The sequence below is a fragment of the Akebia trifoliata genome, chromosome 12, assembly GCF_017979445.1.
Source record: "Akebia trifoliata isolate Shusen 1 chromosome 12, ASM1797944v1, whole genome shotgun sequence".
Taxonomy (NCBI): Eukaryota; Viridiplantae; Streptophyta; class Magnoliopsida; order Ranunculales; family Lardizabalaceae; genus Akebia; species Akebia trifoliata.
Window position 1 is genome coordinate 22,627,056 of NC_141386.1, and position 15,264 is coordinate 22,642,319.

Below are 15,264 nucleotides of genomic sequence, written 5' to 3' on the forward strand. Positions count from 1 at the left end.
CCCCATAAATTTTTACAGCTTCGTGTGAGCATCCCCACGTGCAATACATTAATAACACATATACTTGGCCATATCTATAATATCCCTAACTATATCACCACCCTTAAATGCATAGTTTTTTTTTGTTTTTACTTTTTCTCTTTCTGTGCATCATACTTTTTACACATCCATGTTAGAATACCTTGGTAGTATAATTAGCATTACCTTTATCTTTTTAGCTTCGGTATTTATTTTTTCCTCTTGATGTTGACGCAACACTATAGATAGAATTGTAGAAAAAAACTTCCAATACTCTACCCATTTTTTGTGATGGGCCCACTAATTGATATTTTTTTATTCTTTACAAACTCTGTTTCGTAATGTGCACGTTTCTTTTTTTCGTGCATCTTCCAATGATTATTACCCCAAAACAACACTAACCTATCACCTTGTACAACTAATCCGTCATAGAGACTCCAAATTAATCATAACTAACCGATCGTTGTCACCGTTACAACACAATTAAATTGCTACCAGTGATTTCTTGATGTGCCATTACTTTTGATCTGATTAAACCCATGCCGATCAAAGGGTTTAACAACCAAATCAGAACCCAATGAAGTACCAAAAATTTTCCCATTGTTCATCGATCCACGCTACTTGTTGATTTCTTTTAACTATTAAGAACACGCACCATAATCTCCTATGTAGATTGAGAATCGTAAAAGTGATTCTTATTCGATCCCACCTTTTGATTTTCGTGAGTATTTTTTATTCGTTTTTACGGACGACGCCAAATTGTAGATGCAAAAATTTATTCTACCTAGGGATCTTTGATGATGTATTTTTATTTTCACTCCTTATGCCTCTAGGTGTGTTTGCAGTAACACCTCTCCACCGCCCAAGTCAGGACCTTAGTACAAAAACTCTAGAATCCCTAAAATCTTTTAGTACTTTTATCCATCTATTTATAGAGATGAAATCCTAGAATCTCTTTAGATCTTGTTATCGATTTTACTCTTATCCAATTTAGAAAGAGACCTTAATTAGTGATTTTGAAAAGTATCTAGTCAATATCTCATCCTCATACATTCCTTCTTCCTTGAAATTTTGCCTTACTAAGATTTTAATCACTTTTGATATAATCCCTAATTTTTAGGGATTTGGACTGATTGAACAGTTCTACCATACGTCATTGACCTAATATTTCCTCGAATGATGAAGACTCGAACCCATGATTGCTTTGTGACTTAGTCACCGAATTTACCCTCGAACGAGTTGGCTCGGATTTTTGTCTCTAATTCAAATCCTTAGGTATCTTGTGTCACCCCTTGGTACCCAACGTAAAACATCCTTCACAACTACCGAACTCTCAAATTTAAAATAAAAATTAAATAATAAAAATTTACTTTTTTTTTTTTTTTCAAAGTTCTTAAAATTTTATCATTTATAACGCTATGCCATCAAATCATGTTTTAGATGTCATAAACTAATGCAAATAGGATCCACTCATGGTATGTTAAGTAATAAATTAATGGTAGAAATTTGAATTTTTAACTCAAAGATTAATTTGATAAAGTGAGGTTTGGTGGGTAACAAAAGTCATAAAGTAAGGCTTCCATGGAGTTGTGAGAACTCCAAGGGAGTTTTTGTAATAAAAGTGGAGCCGAGTAAATCTCTCCTTATCGTATGACGTACAATCTTGAGCTGACTTCAGCATTATTCTTTGAGTCGTGCTAGGGTAACACAATGGGAGATAAATGGTGACAAAAACTTGTGGTGTCGTGCATATTACCGTAGATGCTTTTCCGCAAAATATGAGTAAAAAGTATATACGGTTATGTCCGCGCCACCAAATCATTTTATCACCTTTATATCTCCGTTTTTGTCATTCCAGTATTTTTCTTATTCTTTATTACGAAAGAATAGTAAAGAAACAGGGTAAGACAGCTAAGCGAGACTAAAGAAAGTCGCCATGCGAGAATTATTAATAAATAAGAGCCTCATGTGGCGTTGAAGGCAACCATGAGAGGAGGAGTAACCATCGAAGGGCCTTTAAGCTTCGACGATGAGACCCAACTTACAGTGTTCAAGAGCTCTCTCTTCTGCACTGGAGACGGCTTCTCTGTCTACGATTCACAAGGAGTTGTTCTCTACCGAGTCGACTCGTACGGCCCAGACGCTCGAGAACAAGATGAACTCATTTTAATGGACGCTTCTGGAAAGGGCCTCCTCACTGTTAGCAGAAAGGTCAGTAGACTCAGCTCCTAAATCCATCGCCTTTTCACTCTAGATCCCCAAAGGAACGAGTCAATTCACCAAGTTATCCAATGAAAACTGAAAAGGTGGAAACTCAGCAATTTTATTTCTCTACCTTTTTTGGTTGATTTACCAATATATTTCTCTAAAATTTTAAAATTTGCGTTATTCATTTTAATTTCGAAAACGATAAAGAGTCCGACTAGCCTTACTAAACCATGATCCAATCCCCAGGGGTGACCCAGAGAATTTCACTGGTTTGGGGCGAAATAATAATAGTATAACGATGAAATTAGAAAATTATAAATGATAAAGGAATTTTAGAAGATCGATTATATATATATATATATATATATATATATATAAGAAAAATCTTAAAAACAGAGAAACAAAAGTTTATTGACTTCTTGGAACTCAAACTAAGAATGAATACAAACCCAAACAATTAGTCTCATATTACAAACCCTAACAATTAGCTTCCTGTCATTTTCATCAAAGTAACCTTTATTTTGAAAATTCCTCAAAATTACCGAGTAAAGTTGACTTATTGACTCGCTGATTTTTGAAATTATGATTATTTGAAGCCAATAACACGTTAGTTGAATCGTGAAAGAGATTTTCTTTCCTTGGAATTTATATATAAAAGAGTATGTATAACCTTACTAATTTAGTAAGATTTTAAATCTTACTAAGGTCGTTGACTTCACTTATGGCACCTTAAAATATGATCGGATGCCACAAGGATGTAGAGGGATAAAATTCAATTAGCTTTGGGGGAAAAAAATTCAAAAATATTATTTTTCACTCTTAAATTTTAATTTTAAATTTGAAAGTTTTGCAACTGTCCATTTTAAAAACCTTGGATCAAGCCTCATAATAATTTTATTTTGGAGCTAAGATTTTCAGTGAAATCTAGTGTGTTGTGGTGTTGGATTGTTAATTTGATAATCTATTTATGTTCAACGAGCCTTAGTAAGATTTCAAACTTACTTAGTAAGAAAAAATCAATTTTAACAAAAACTCCCTTGCAGGTCTGACAAGTATAAGGGAACCTTATTTTACGAAACTTGTTACTCAGCGAACCTTACTTTATGAGTCTGACTAACCTTATTAAGCTAGTATGGATTTCACCCTCTAAGTTAGTAAGGGTCCTTAGGCTTACCTCATGACTTCTAAAAACATTATGATGCTTCAAGATTGCATGGGACAAAATTCTATGAACTTTAAAAAAAGAAATCACAAGTTTATTTTCGATTGTATTTTAATTTTAAATTTTAGAGTTAGTGAAAGTTTAAGTAATAATCATCCATTTTCAAAACTTTGATCAAGCTCAAAAGAAATTATTTTTCTTCTTTTTTCATCCACTTTTTCGATGAAATCTAGAGAGTTGTGTCGTTGGATTGCTAATATGATCATCGATTTATGCAAAAAATTATTTTTTTTTCCTATTCGATGGAATAATTTATTCTCAAGATGTTAGTTATACCCTTTTTGGAATTAAAATGAGTAGTGTGTTGGAAATTGGAACCAAAATTTCTCAATTTTTTTTTTTTAATTTTCTTTTTCTTAATTTTGCCCCCTTTTTTTAATTCTTAAATTATTTAAGGGGCTGTGGACATACATCTAATTCCGATTTATCGCAAAATTAAGATTGGGACTCGTTCCTTCAGCGATTCCGAGTCAACTCGGGGAAGATCACTGTTTTAACTTGTAGGTGTGCTTTTGGAATCAGAGACCGAGTCTCCATCAACGTTGGGAAGGTTTCTTAGGTGAAAGAATCGAAGGTCAGCAACCTATCTTCAGCGTCCGAAGATCATCTATGTTGGGACGGTCGAGCGTGACCTCTGTAGTTTACGGAAACCCAGGCGAGGTGTACGAGATCGAGGGCTCCTTCGTGGAGCGATGTTGCACTATCTACAATACATCGCACGAACAGGTGGCGCAGATCAAGAGGAAGGTTGACTCATCAGTAAATGTGGTGCTTGGGAAGGACGTTTTCTTGCTTTGCTTGAAACCTGGGTTTGATGAAGTTTTTGCAATGGGTTTGGTTATGGTGCTTGATCAGATCAACGCTGATGATGGAGAAGAGTTGGATCCAACGCAGAAGCACTGAAATTCTGATTTCTTTTCACATGTTTTTTTTAACGGCAAAAAATGGGTCGTTGTGTAATCTGTTGTCGGGTATCGTTGTTTTTAATAGCTCTTTATTTTTCATAAATCATAAAAAAATGTAAGATTTTATTAAGGTTAGAGATATCTTCTGTTTTATTAGGGGACAAGAATATCTGATTATTAGGTGCTTATTAATTAACCGAACATTATAAAACAAGTTTCAAGTAAACTAACGTCCAAAATGGACTGATGAGACATCCCAATCATAATCCACTTGTGAGCCCGCCATTTGGAAATATTTTACGAAGAGCCTGGCATGAATAGCAGCCTATTTGACAAAATAGAAAACAAATAAAAAATCTCTTTCCAATCAACAGTGGAAATGGAAATTTCGTGATGGCATCATGATGTTGCATTAAAAACATGATCTGATAGAGGGTGAAGCCAAAATTTTACTTGGGGTGGCCAAAATAATAATATGAAGATGAAGTTAGAAAAATTACATAATAAGAGAATTTTAAAATATTGATTTTCTAAAAAAAAAAAAAAAGGAGATTTAAAAGAAAAATCTTAAAAACAGGGAAACGATCGTTTCTTGAATTTTTACAACTCAAACTCGTATAATGAAGAAGTGGAGACGAACTTAATACAAACCCTAACAGTTATTTCCATGTCATTTTGATCAAAATAACCTTTATTTTGAAAATCCCCCTAAAATTGTAGAGTAAAATTACCTTGAATCAATGAGTTTGAAAATTACAATTTTATTGAAATACATAACAGATAAGTGAAATTGTGAAAGAGTATTTCACACTCTTATATATCAAAGACTAAGGTGTTGTTTGTTAAACTGAAAAAAATAAGTGCTGAATAGCATTAAGCGCTGAAACTTATAAGTGCTGAATTTAAGTACTGAAAAAGTTGTTTGTTTAGATGCTGAATCATGTTTGTTACACATTGCTGAAACTGATAAATTGTCTTTGTTATCCTTACAATCATATTATACATTGTTTGCATGTTTCAAATGCTTATTTATTATCAAACACAATAAAATATATTATTTCTTATAAAATTAAAATATAATTTATTTTTAAATAATAAATAATAACCAAATCTTCAATTTATAAATAATAATTTCTATTTATAAAAAGCTCACAAATTTCAAATTAAAAATAATAATGTCATACAAGTCACCAAAATTTGAAATCAACTTTAAAAAGAACTTAATTTTAGATGAATAATTTTCGATGGAAATGAAGGATGTGTAATTATAAAAGCACCCTATGAATTAATAAGGGCAACTCACACTATAGCCATTTTTTGTTTTGTTTTATATGGATTAAAGTTTTTGGAATGAGCAAATTTTTAGTGATGATGGTTTATATGGTCTAGAGATCATCCTCACTAAAAATCAGCCTATTTTGAAACTTCTAACTCGTTAAAAATAGTTTTCAAAAAAAAAAAAAGGGACAATTTACGGTTCTTGAACTTATTTTGATAGGGTTAGAAGTTTCAAGATGTGCTGATTTTTGGTGAGGATGATCTCCTTATTGTAGAGATCATCCTCACCAAAAATCAACTCATTCCAAAACTTTTAACCCATATAAGACAAAATAATTTAGCTATGGTGTGGGTTTATTAATTTGTGGGGTGTTTATATACTTATCCATGGAATATAAGAGGTAATATCCTTTTAAGAATAAGGGCATACTTGTCCATGCTCAAAAAAACAAAGGGCATACTTGTCCGTGTTGAAAAAAATGAAGTGCTTACCGCTTCAGCACTTTTTTTCAGCATTAAAATAGTGCTGAATTTTTTTCACTTATTTTCAACAATAAGCACGAGTAAACAAACGCGCTATTTTGACAAAAGTGCTGAATTTAATTTGTTCAGCAATAAGCACTGAAAAATAGCGCAAACAAGCACCGCCTAAGTTTAGCCTTACCACCTTTGTAGGATTTCAAATTTTAATAAGGATTGTTAAGCTCATCTTGTGACATTAAAAACACGATTCGATGCCATAGGGATGTAGAGAACAAAATTCTATGAACTTTATTATTTAAAAAGAAAAATAAAAAATCTTAAAAAGATTATTTTCACGGTTAAATTTCAATTTTAAATTTGGAAGTTCGGTAATTGTCCATTTTCAAAATCTTGAATCATGCCCAAAAAGAAATATTTCTTCGTTCGGAGTTTTTCCATGAAACCAAGAGGGTCGTAGTGTTCAATTCCCAATTGGTAATCCATTTGAGCCCAACCATCCTTAGTAAGATGTCAAATCTTACTAAGTAAGGAAAGTGTTTTTCAATATAAAAATAAAGAGCTTTTATTGTCACACTAACTTGTACTATCAACACTAAATTAAGGTGTTGCTAGCAAAAGTTAGTGTGGCAATAAAATCCCTCTAAAATTATTTTGTGGAGGCCCCACAACTGTCCATATTAATTCAGTCTGTGTAACTAGGAAATATTTTTAGAGAGATTTATCGAGTAGACCTATCTGTTGCAATTTCTTTTACAAAAAATCCCTTACTTTATCAAGTATGTTACTGAACAAACTTTAGTTTATTAATCATGATAGCATGGCTAACTTACTTAGATTTCAAATCTTATTAAAGGTCGTTGGGCCCTCATGTATTATCAAATTGGCAATCCAATACCACAATCTTCTAGATTTCAAAGAAAAACTTAAATTCAAAAGACAAAAGTTCAAATCAAAATCCTTTATGAGCTTTTGATCGAATGTGTTGAAAATGAATGACTACCAAACTCCAAAATTTAAAACTAAAATAAAACAGTGAAAATTAACTATTTTTTTTCAAAGTTCTTTCTTAAATTTTTTTCCTTTATAACCATGCGACATTAGATCATGTTTTTAGATGTCACAAATTAATGCGGTTAGGATCCATTTCAAGGTATGTTAAGTAACAAACTAACCTTATCAATTTGAATTTTATGATATAAAATCCCACTCCAAGGTTTGTAGAAAAAACTTTGAAGCGGTCATCCCACTTCAAAATGAGACATGTCTTGTAACGATGAGGGTTCCTTCAAAATTTTGAAGTAGGTTGGCCGCTTCAAAATTTGAAGTAAGCACCCAAGTTTACTAAGTAATAACTCTAAAGAAAGTTTTGTAATAAAATAGTTAGGTTTGCCAAGTAAATCTCTCTCGTTTTATCCCAAAGACCTAATCAGCTAAGCCATTAGATTGCGCTCGATCTAACGACTTAGATTTATTCTCGTGTTTTAAGTGAATAACTATGTTGTTTTAACAGCGCCATCCATCTTCTTTTTAATATTTATTGCGACCTCTATGGATCCATTTAAAACACAAATCTGAACAAAACAAAATAGATCTGAAGTTCTAAACCTGTCTCTCTCTATAAAACCTATTCAAAACCCTAACACAAAAACAAAAAAAGATCGAAAGAGACCTCTACATTCATCTCCTTCTCCTTCAAAAATCCTAACCCTCATATCTTAGACAGAGGTGCTCACTCAGATAATCTTAAATCTCTCAAGCGAAGCTCTCGACATTCAGCCTCTCTGTGTAAATACACAATCTGAACCTTGGAAAACCTATATCCAAGGCCAAAAAATTTGATAATTTTAAAAAATTCAACTTTTCTCTTAGATCCCATATATATTCAAAAGTTTTCTACATTTGATGTTCCATGAAACAAATTGGATAATTTTTTTTTTCATTTTAGCGGAAGACATCATGAAAATATCTCTATAATAACATAGGTGATTTAGGGTGATACAACAATAATTGTACCTATAGAGGCAAATTCGAGTCTTACCTCAATTTACTCAGCTCTGTTACTTCAAAAAGGTGCTACTAGTTCCTCTATGATGGCACCGGTGTGGAACCTACCAATAATCCTCCAACGATCAAGTTAGAGTTGCATAAAAAGTTAATAGATATTAGCTCAATTCGAGAGGGGGCCAAAGCGATCCATAGCTCTTCATCCTCCCTCAAATACATAGGATATCCCAGGGATTAGGATTTTCCATTTGTTCGGGATTTGATCATGGGGGATCACATGATCATAGGGATCTTAAATCCAATTAGAATCTCCCTTTTCATGTCCCTAAATCTTTGGGATATCTCTTAAAATCTTAGAGCTTGATACTCATGGCATAGGATTGCGTGAATATACTAATTTACTTTGCCATGCCAATAAGGCAAACTTTTATCTTTACCATACCTTTATATTGAGTAGGATTGGATTATTGACCTTTATAGTTATCCCTTCTCGAGAATACGAGAGGTCTTGCCATTATCTCGAGAAACGTTCCCTATTTAGAATGGGTGTGATCATTAGCACAAAACCTTTACTTCTAATCATAACAGCTACTCCATAACGTCTCATTGCATTTAGTGACTTGCCATTTTGCATTTTGCATTTTGGACGGTCGGGATGATGTGCTCTCCATCTCTAACTTTACATGTGTTCCATTGTAAACACCCTATTTTTGTGACAGCATGATTCAACTACTCATTACTCAATTGTTGTGAATCCCTAATGATGAGCGCATGATACGTGTAAAGAGTCAAAAATTTGTGAGAATCCCTTTTCCGTTTTGTTTTCTGGACCTTCCCCATTCTATCTATCGTAGAAATGCACAACTTAAAAATTACTCACACTTACGATCGCCACACATTTATACTCAACGTAGAAAGTACGTAGCTTAAAATCTCTACACAATATTAGGAGAATGAGACCTTAAAACTTAGAAAGAATCACATTGCAATAAAACAAAACCGTTTATTAAAATTTAGAAAATTTGATAAAATGATAAAAATACCTTTCATAAGTCCCACACCTCCGAAATGTCTCGAAAGTATTTTCATTACTCTCGAAATGTGATTTCAAGTCTAATGAGTCTAAAATCAGTGAAAACAAATATATCTACGAAGAATTGCAAAAATGATAAAAATGCCCCTAAATAATTTGACTCTCATGTAGAGACTGTGATTCCCAAAAAAACACGACTTTTGAACTAAAAATAAATATTTCGACAATATTTAGACAAATTGAAAAAATCTAGAAATTCCACGTTTTGAAAAATAAAAAATTCTCTTGTGAAAAAATGATTTTCATCACATAAATCATAAAATGACAATCTCCATTTTACATGGAATGACACCTATCAATAACAATTGAAAATCGAAACATAAAGTTGAATTCAAAATTCTAAAAATCAGATATTGGATCCTAGTTGATCAAATTCTAAGTTTTACTTATTGTACCCCAACTCAAGGTACAAAGCGAATGATTAGATTGATGAAAGGTGGGGTGACGATAGTGATATTCATGTTAGGACAAATCCTTTAAGATCGAACCAATCAACCGATAATAAAAATCAAATATCCATCGAACCAATCAATTTAAAATCTAAACCATCAATCAACCAATTAGGATAATCCAATCAATAAATCCACCTCTCATGCTGTAGACACCCCAATTTGAACTGACTCTTGCTTGAAAGGACCCAAAAATATCGATTTTCAACAAAGTTTGCCAAAGGGTCTCAAAGGCCCAAATTATTAAAAAAGTGACATTTTTTATCAAATTGAGGTCCTTAAGACCCCCCTAAGGGTCTAATGGACCCAACCTTTACCATTACGCTCCCGAAATAAAAAATATCTGATTTTCAATAAAATTCACCAACGGGCCTAGAAAGCTTAATTTGTCAACACGTGGCATTTTCATTGATTTAAGATCCCTAAAACCCCTTAAAATTTTAAGGGATCCACTAAATGAGACTTGGGACCTTTCCCATCTTCCCTACCTTTCACTACTCCACTCTCAAAATTGAATTACCCCAAGCCCGCTTAAAACCCACGAACCCTCAACTCTTTAAAATTAATTTCTCACCTTATCCCTTTACCTAAATCCAATCTCACACCACCTAAAACCTACCCACCCTTCCAAAATGACCCTAACCAATTTCAAATAACTCAAAACCCTTCCTAAAACCCAAGCCCAATACATTAAAGTTCACAAACCATTATCCATATCCAATCCACCTCCATACCCATAAGCCTAACCTACAAACCATTATCCATATCAACCAATCACCATTTTGATCATAAAAAATGACACATGTCATTGGACTCATGTCGTTTTTACGTTGACTAATGTCATTGGACTCATTTCATGTTATAACATGGCTTGAATTGATAAAGGAGTTCATTGATCAATATTCGTTCAACATAAATATCGAACTTATAAGATGAGATCTAGAAATGACCAAGAAAAAGTATGATAAGACTTTTATTAAATTCACCATCTGAAGGAAGGCTAAGGCTACTCAGTTGTGGGACTGAACTCAGAAAAAAAAAATAAGTTAAGATCATCCTTAGGAATCTAACTCCCACTTATACCAAGTATCTGATACCTCAGTATCTTCCTACTTTCAATTTCTCATCAAAGTTCAAAGTTAAGTAGAAAATAGACTCTTTTTGGGAATTTTTGAAAATTCAATTGAATCTAAACTCAAGAGTTTCAGACCCAATACGAATGCTCTACAATTGGTTAATGCTTCTTTCGTACTAGCTACTCAACCCTCACAACCCAACCTTATGAGATAATTAACCAATCTTGGAATGTTCCTTAGTATTGTCTTTCAAAAATTGATGAAAAATGGATTGTTGAAACATTGCAACCTAAACTATTACTTAATCCTTTCCCTCCAAACTTGGATACTAGGCTATTTTATGAATTCCATCAAATGCCTGGTCATAATTTTGATAGGTGTATTACCCTTCGTCATGTTATTTAAGACCTCATTGAGCAAGGAAAAGTCACCATACCCACTTTTAAAGTACCTAATGTTAATACCAACCTATCATAATCAACCTCTACCTGCTTTAAACCAAATTTCCTTAGCCATACTAGAACTACTTTGCCTATTTCCTTCATTCGCCCAATCAAACCTAGCGGCCAATATTATCTCATCAAGATGAGTCCAGAGCAACGATAGTGTTAGAAGATAGAAAATTTATCGAAGTAATAGGTCATCATGTATCTAACAAATTCGATTTAGAATATGAAACAGTGATCTATCATGAAGATATCTGAGGGGATACATGTCTCGAAATCACAATCCATCAATCCTAATATTTCTCCCAATAATTTCTAGATTTAATCCAATTAATTATGTCAATTAATTTTTATTTCGTTAGTTGCTTTTTAATTTACGTAGCTGCGTCAGTCACATTAGTTTCTATTCAGTTAGTCATATCGTTATGCTTATTAGTCAAGTAGTTTTAGTTGAATATGTCCATCTTTTGTTATCAATTCAGTTTTTCAATTCCAATGAAATAAAAAAGTATTTCAATAATCATGCGCGCAATAATGATTTGAGCATAAAATCTAACATGGAGAAGAGCATTGAGCTCAATGACTATATATGATAAATATTGGAATTAAAGAATATGCCTAAGAATGGTAATCTGGTATTGCTTCATACACAAAGGAACATGGGAATGCAATAAACCTACTTGAGAAAATTCAGTAATTATAATATTTTCACACAATCCTAAAAAGATGTGGCAGGCACTGAATTGAGTAACATCAAACCCTATTGTACCCGAATACAAGGCTGACTCAAAGGAAATTTTCAAAGTCGAAGATAACAGAATGATGCATTTGAAGGTATCGATAAGACCAATAAGGTCTATGTTCGAAGAAGAAACCATTATAATTTTCACTATTGAAAAGAAAATTTCTTTGAAAAACTTCAAGAGTTGAATGATTTCAAGTAGGATTGAAGAACTCAACCTCGTGTAGAAGAATAGACTTCATTACATTCAATGAGTGACATTCAAGTCTTTGTCAAAAGTTCCAAAGATTGAAAACACGCCTAGGACATTACAATGGTCTCAAAAGGAGATCAAAATATCAGGTTTCTAGAACCTTAGCTAGATCAAATGGTGTTTCACCTAAAGAGACCTTTTTGGCCGAACCATCCTCCTTTTCTTACCCACAAAAAAATTCTTTTCTTTAGTCATTTTTAGCCTGTATAAAAAATCAATAGCCTCTTCTTTTTAAACTACACCTACCAACCTTGGGTGAGTAGTCTTTATTTGAACTATGTTTTGACTTGATCCTAAATAAAAATTGGGGTATGTAAGCAACCTAAGAAGTTACTTCAGGGAGGGTACATAAAAATAACAATGCCAAACTAGAGGCATTCTAAGAAAGGAGAGAATCAAAAAAATTGATAAAAAAAATATTATCAAACTAGGGGCATTTTTAAGAATTTGAGCGTGGTTCGTCAATGCGAAGCCTGATTGTTTGAGAAAAAAGAATTACATCAGCACGAAACTGACATCAACATGGAGTCGGTATTAACACGGAGTTGGAACAATATTTTTAAAAAAAATTACATCAGTCAGAGTTGGTATCGATACGGAGTCGATAAAATTAGAAAAAGAATTACCTCAGCGCGAAGTTGACATCGATATGGAGTCGGTAAAACATTTAAGAAAAAGAATTACATCAACCAGAGCTGGCATCAACATGAAGTCGGTAGAGTATTTTGAAACAAAAATTACATCAACACGGAATTGGCATCGTCACAGAGTCGATAAAATATTTTGAAAAAAAATTACATCAGCACGGAGTTGGCATTGACACAAAGTTGGTAAAACATTTTGAAAAAACATTACATCAGCATAGAGTTGACATCGATACGGAGTCGGTAAAATATTTTGAAAAGAAATTACATCAGCATAGAGCTGGCATCGACATGGAGTCGGTAAAAAAAGAAATTACATCAACACGGAGTTGACATCGACACGGAGTCTATAAAATATTTTAAAATAAAATTTCATCAGTACGGAGCTAGTGTAGACACCCCATTTTTACATCCTCCTGATTAATCAACTAGTCAATCCGATCACAATGATTCCCAATAATGGATGTGTATTCCATTGCTTTATTTTGTTACCAGATGTGTTTCAGAAATCCGGATGAGGTATCTCGAACTGACAAAACCTTAGAAACCATGCTACGCTAGGAAAATACGACCCCAGAAACATAGAAATCATCATCTTGCAAACCAAAAAGAAGCTTCACGATAAAAATCACTAAAACATTATCAAATTATCAAAATACCCCTAACCTCACAATAACCCTAGAGCCTACATTACGCTTAGGAAAACTCTCTCAAACACATAAAATAACAAATCGAAATCAAATAAATCATTTCACCAATTTTAACAGAATTTGACAAAATTACGAAAATGCCCTTATAAAGTTCACAGCCATTTCACATAAAAAATTTTCATAAATGACACAAACTAACATTCTCATTGAATTCCTTACGAAAAACCGATTCTAAAACATCCTAGAACATTAAAAACTGACTTAAAACGTGAAAAGTCCTCTCCGGGGGCAAAACGGTAATTTCATAATTTTCATAATTAAAATTTTCAAAATTAATAAATAAAATATTAAATAATTAAATTTAAATATTAATGAAACTAATTTAAAATTTTGAACCTAAAAAATCGATTAATCGGACTCTCAGGCAAAATTGTTGAGGGTTCGTGGGATATTTCTTTAAGGACCCCTCCATTTGGGGGTCCAAAGAATTAAAGATATTTTAGAGGGGGGTTCTCCAAAAATTAAAAGTAAATCAAGCAAGACTGAAGTTAAGGTATTAAAGTCAATCAAGTGAGACTAAAGTCAAAATTAAAGTCAATTAAGCAAGACTGAAGTCAAGATATTAAAAGTCAATCAATTCAGACTAAAGTCAAAACATTAAAAGTCAATCAAATAAGACCAAAAGTCATAATAGAGATCTAATTAAATAATAACTCTATCTAATAGAGTTCTAACTTAAAAATAATTCTACCTAAAACAATTTAATTAAAACACAATTCTACCTAAAACAAGTCAAATTAAAACACAACTCTAATTAAAAGATCTCTAATTAAATACTAACTCTATCCAAATCAACCCCTAAAAACATCTATAAATAGAGGTGCTCACAGCCTATTTTCGTATCAAATAAAAAACCCTAAGATAAGTAGGTCTAGAAGCCCTCATAGCCCCCCATAAACCTTAGTTTTGGAGTCCCAACTCCTTACCTAACATCCCCCCTTCAATTTTAGTCTAGAAAACACCTAAAAGCCCTCCAAAAACACCCCCAAATCCGCAACAAACTTGAAGAGTTTAGATTCAGAAACAAGGAGATACCTTGATCTAGGAGATCCGAAGTCAAATCCGGAGACAGAACGAAGCAAGGGAGCACGGTACAAGGAGCTCTTTTTGTCAGATCTGAGGGAACAAAGTCCTTGCTATCGGAAAGGTAAATTTTTATTTTTATTTATTTTTATCTAGGTTTTAGCAATGTAATTTACTTGGGAAGTTAGTAGAGACCGGCTTTGGTCGGGCGGGGTTGGTGCCTAACACCTTCCAACCCTATAACTTGATCCCCGAATTCAAATTTTTTATGGTAGATTAGTTCTTTTTATCCATGTTAGAGTCAGTTTGGTTCCTAGACCATAACAACTAGGTGGCGACTCCCAAACCTCAAGGGTCAAAAGCGGATCCGCGCACCCCGCGGATCGAGGGCGCTTTCAGTGGCGACTCCACTGGGGACATTGAGGAACAGACTTGAAAAACCCCAAGTTTGGGAATATTGCCATTGACCTAGATTTTATTTGTTTTTGCTCTCTTTCTTTTCCATTTGATTTTTAGGTAATTTCTTATTATTGTCTGGTTACCGTTTTTTGTTCGTTTATTTACTGACCCAATCATTAATTTCTATCTAATTTCGGGTATGGTAATGTGGCACATTTTTTGTATTTCGATTGAGAGTCACTTAGGGTAACTTTAAATAATACTAAATTTCAAAGAATAACGTGATTGAGGGTAGAATAATGAGGATGGAA

At 33.1% G+C, this 15,264-nt stretch overlaps 1 protein-coding gene across 2 annotated transcripts; it reads left to right on the plus strand.

Annotated features, from left to right (window-relative positions):
- Positions 1 to 1,892: 1,892 nt before the first annotated feature.
- LOC147389078 (protein LURP-one-related 12-like) lies at positions 1,893 to 4,509 on the plus strand. 2 transcript variants are annotated; one of them, XM_086419953.1, is made up of 2 exons: positions 1,893 to 2,229; positions 3,953 to 4,509. In XM_086419953.1, the coding sequence occupies exons 1-2, from the start codon at positions 2,005 to 2,007 to the stop codon at positions 4,349 to 4,351; spliced, it is 624 nt and encodes a 207-aa protein (XP_086276079.1). In that variant the 5' UTR covers positions 1,893 to 2,004; the 3' UTR covers positions 4,352 to 4,509. The 2 variants fall into 2 exon arrangements, with proteins under 2 accessions (XP_086276079.1, XP_086276080.1); XM_086419954.1 differs by having other exon boundaries at positions 1,898 to 2,229; positions 3,971 to 4,509.
- Positions 4,510 to 15,264: the final 10,755 nt, after the last annotated feature.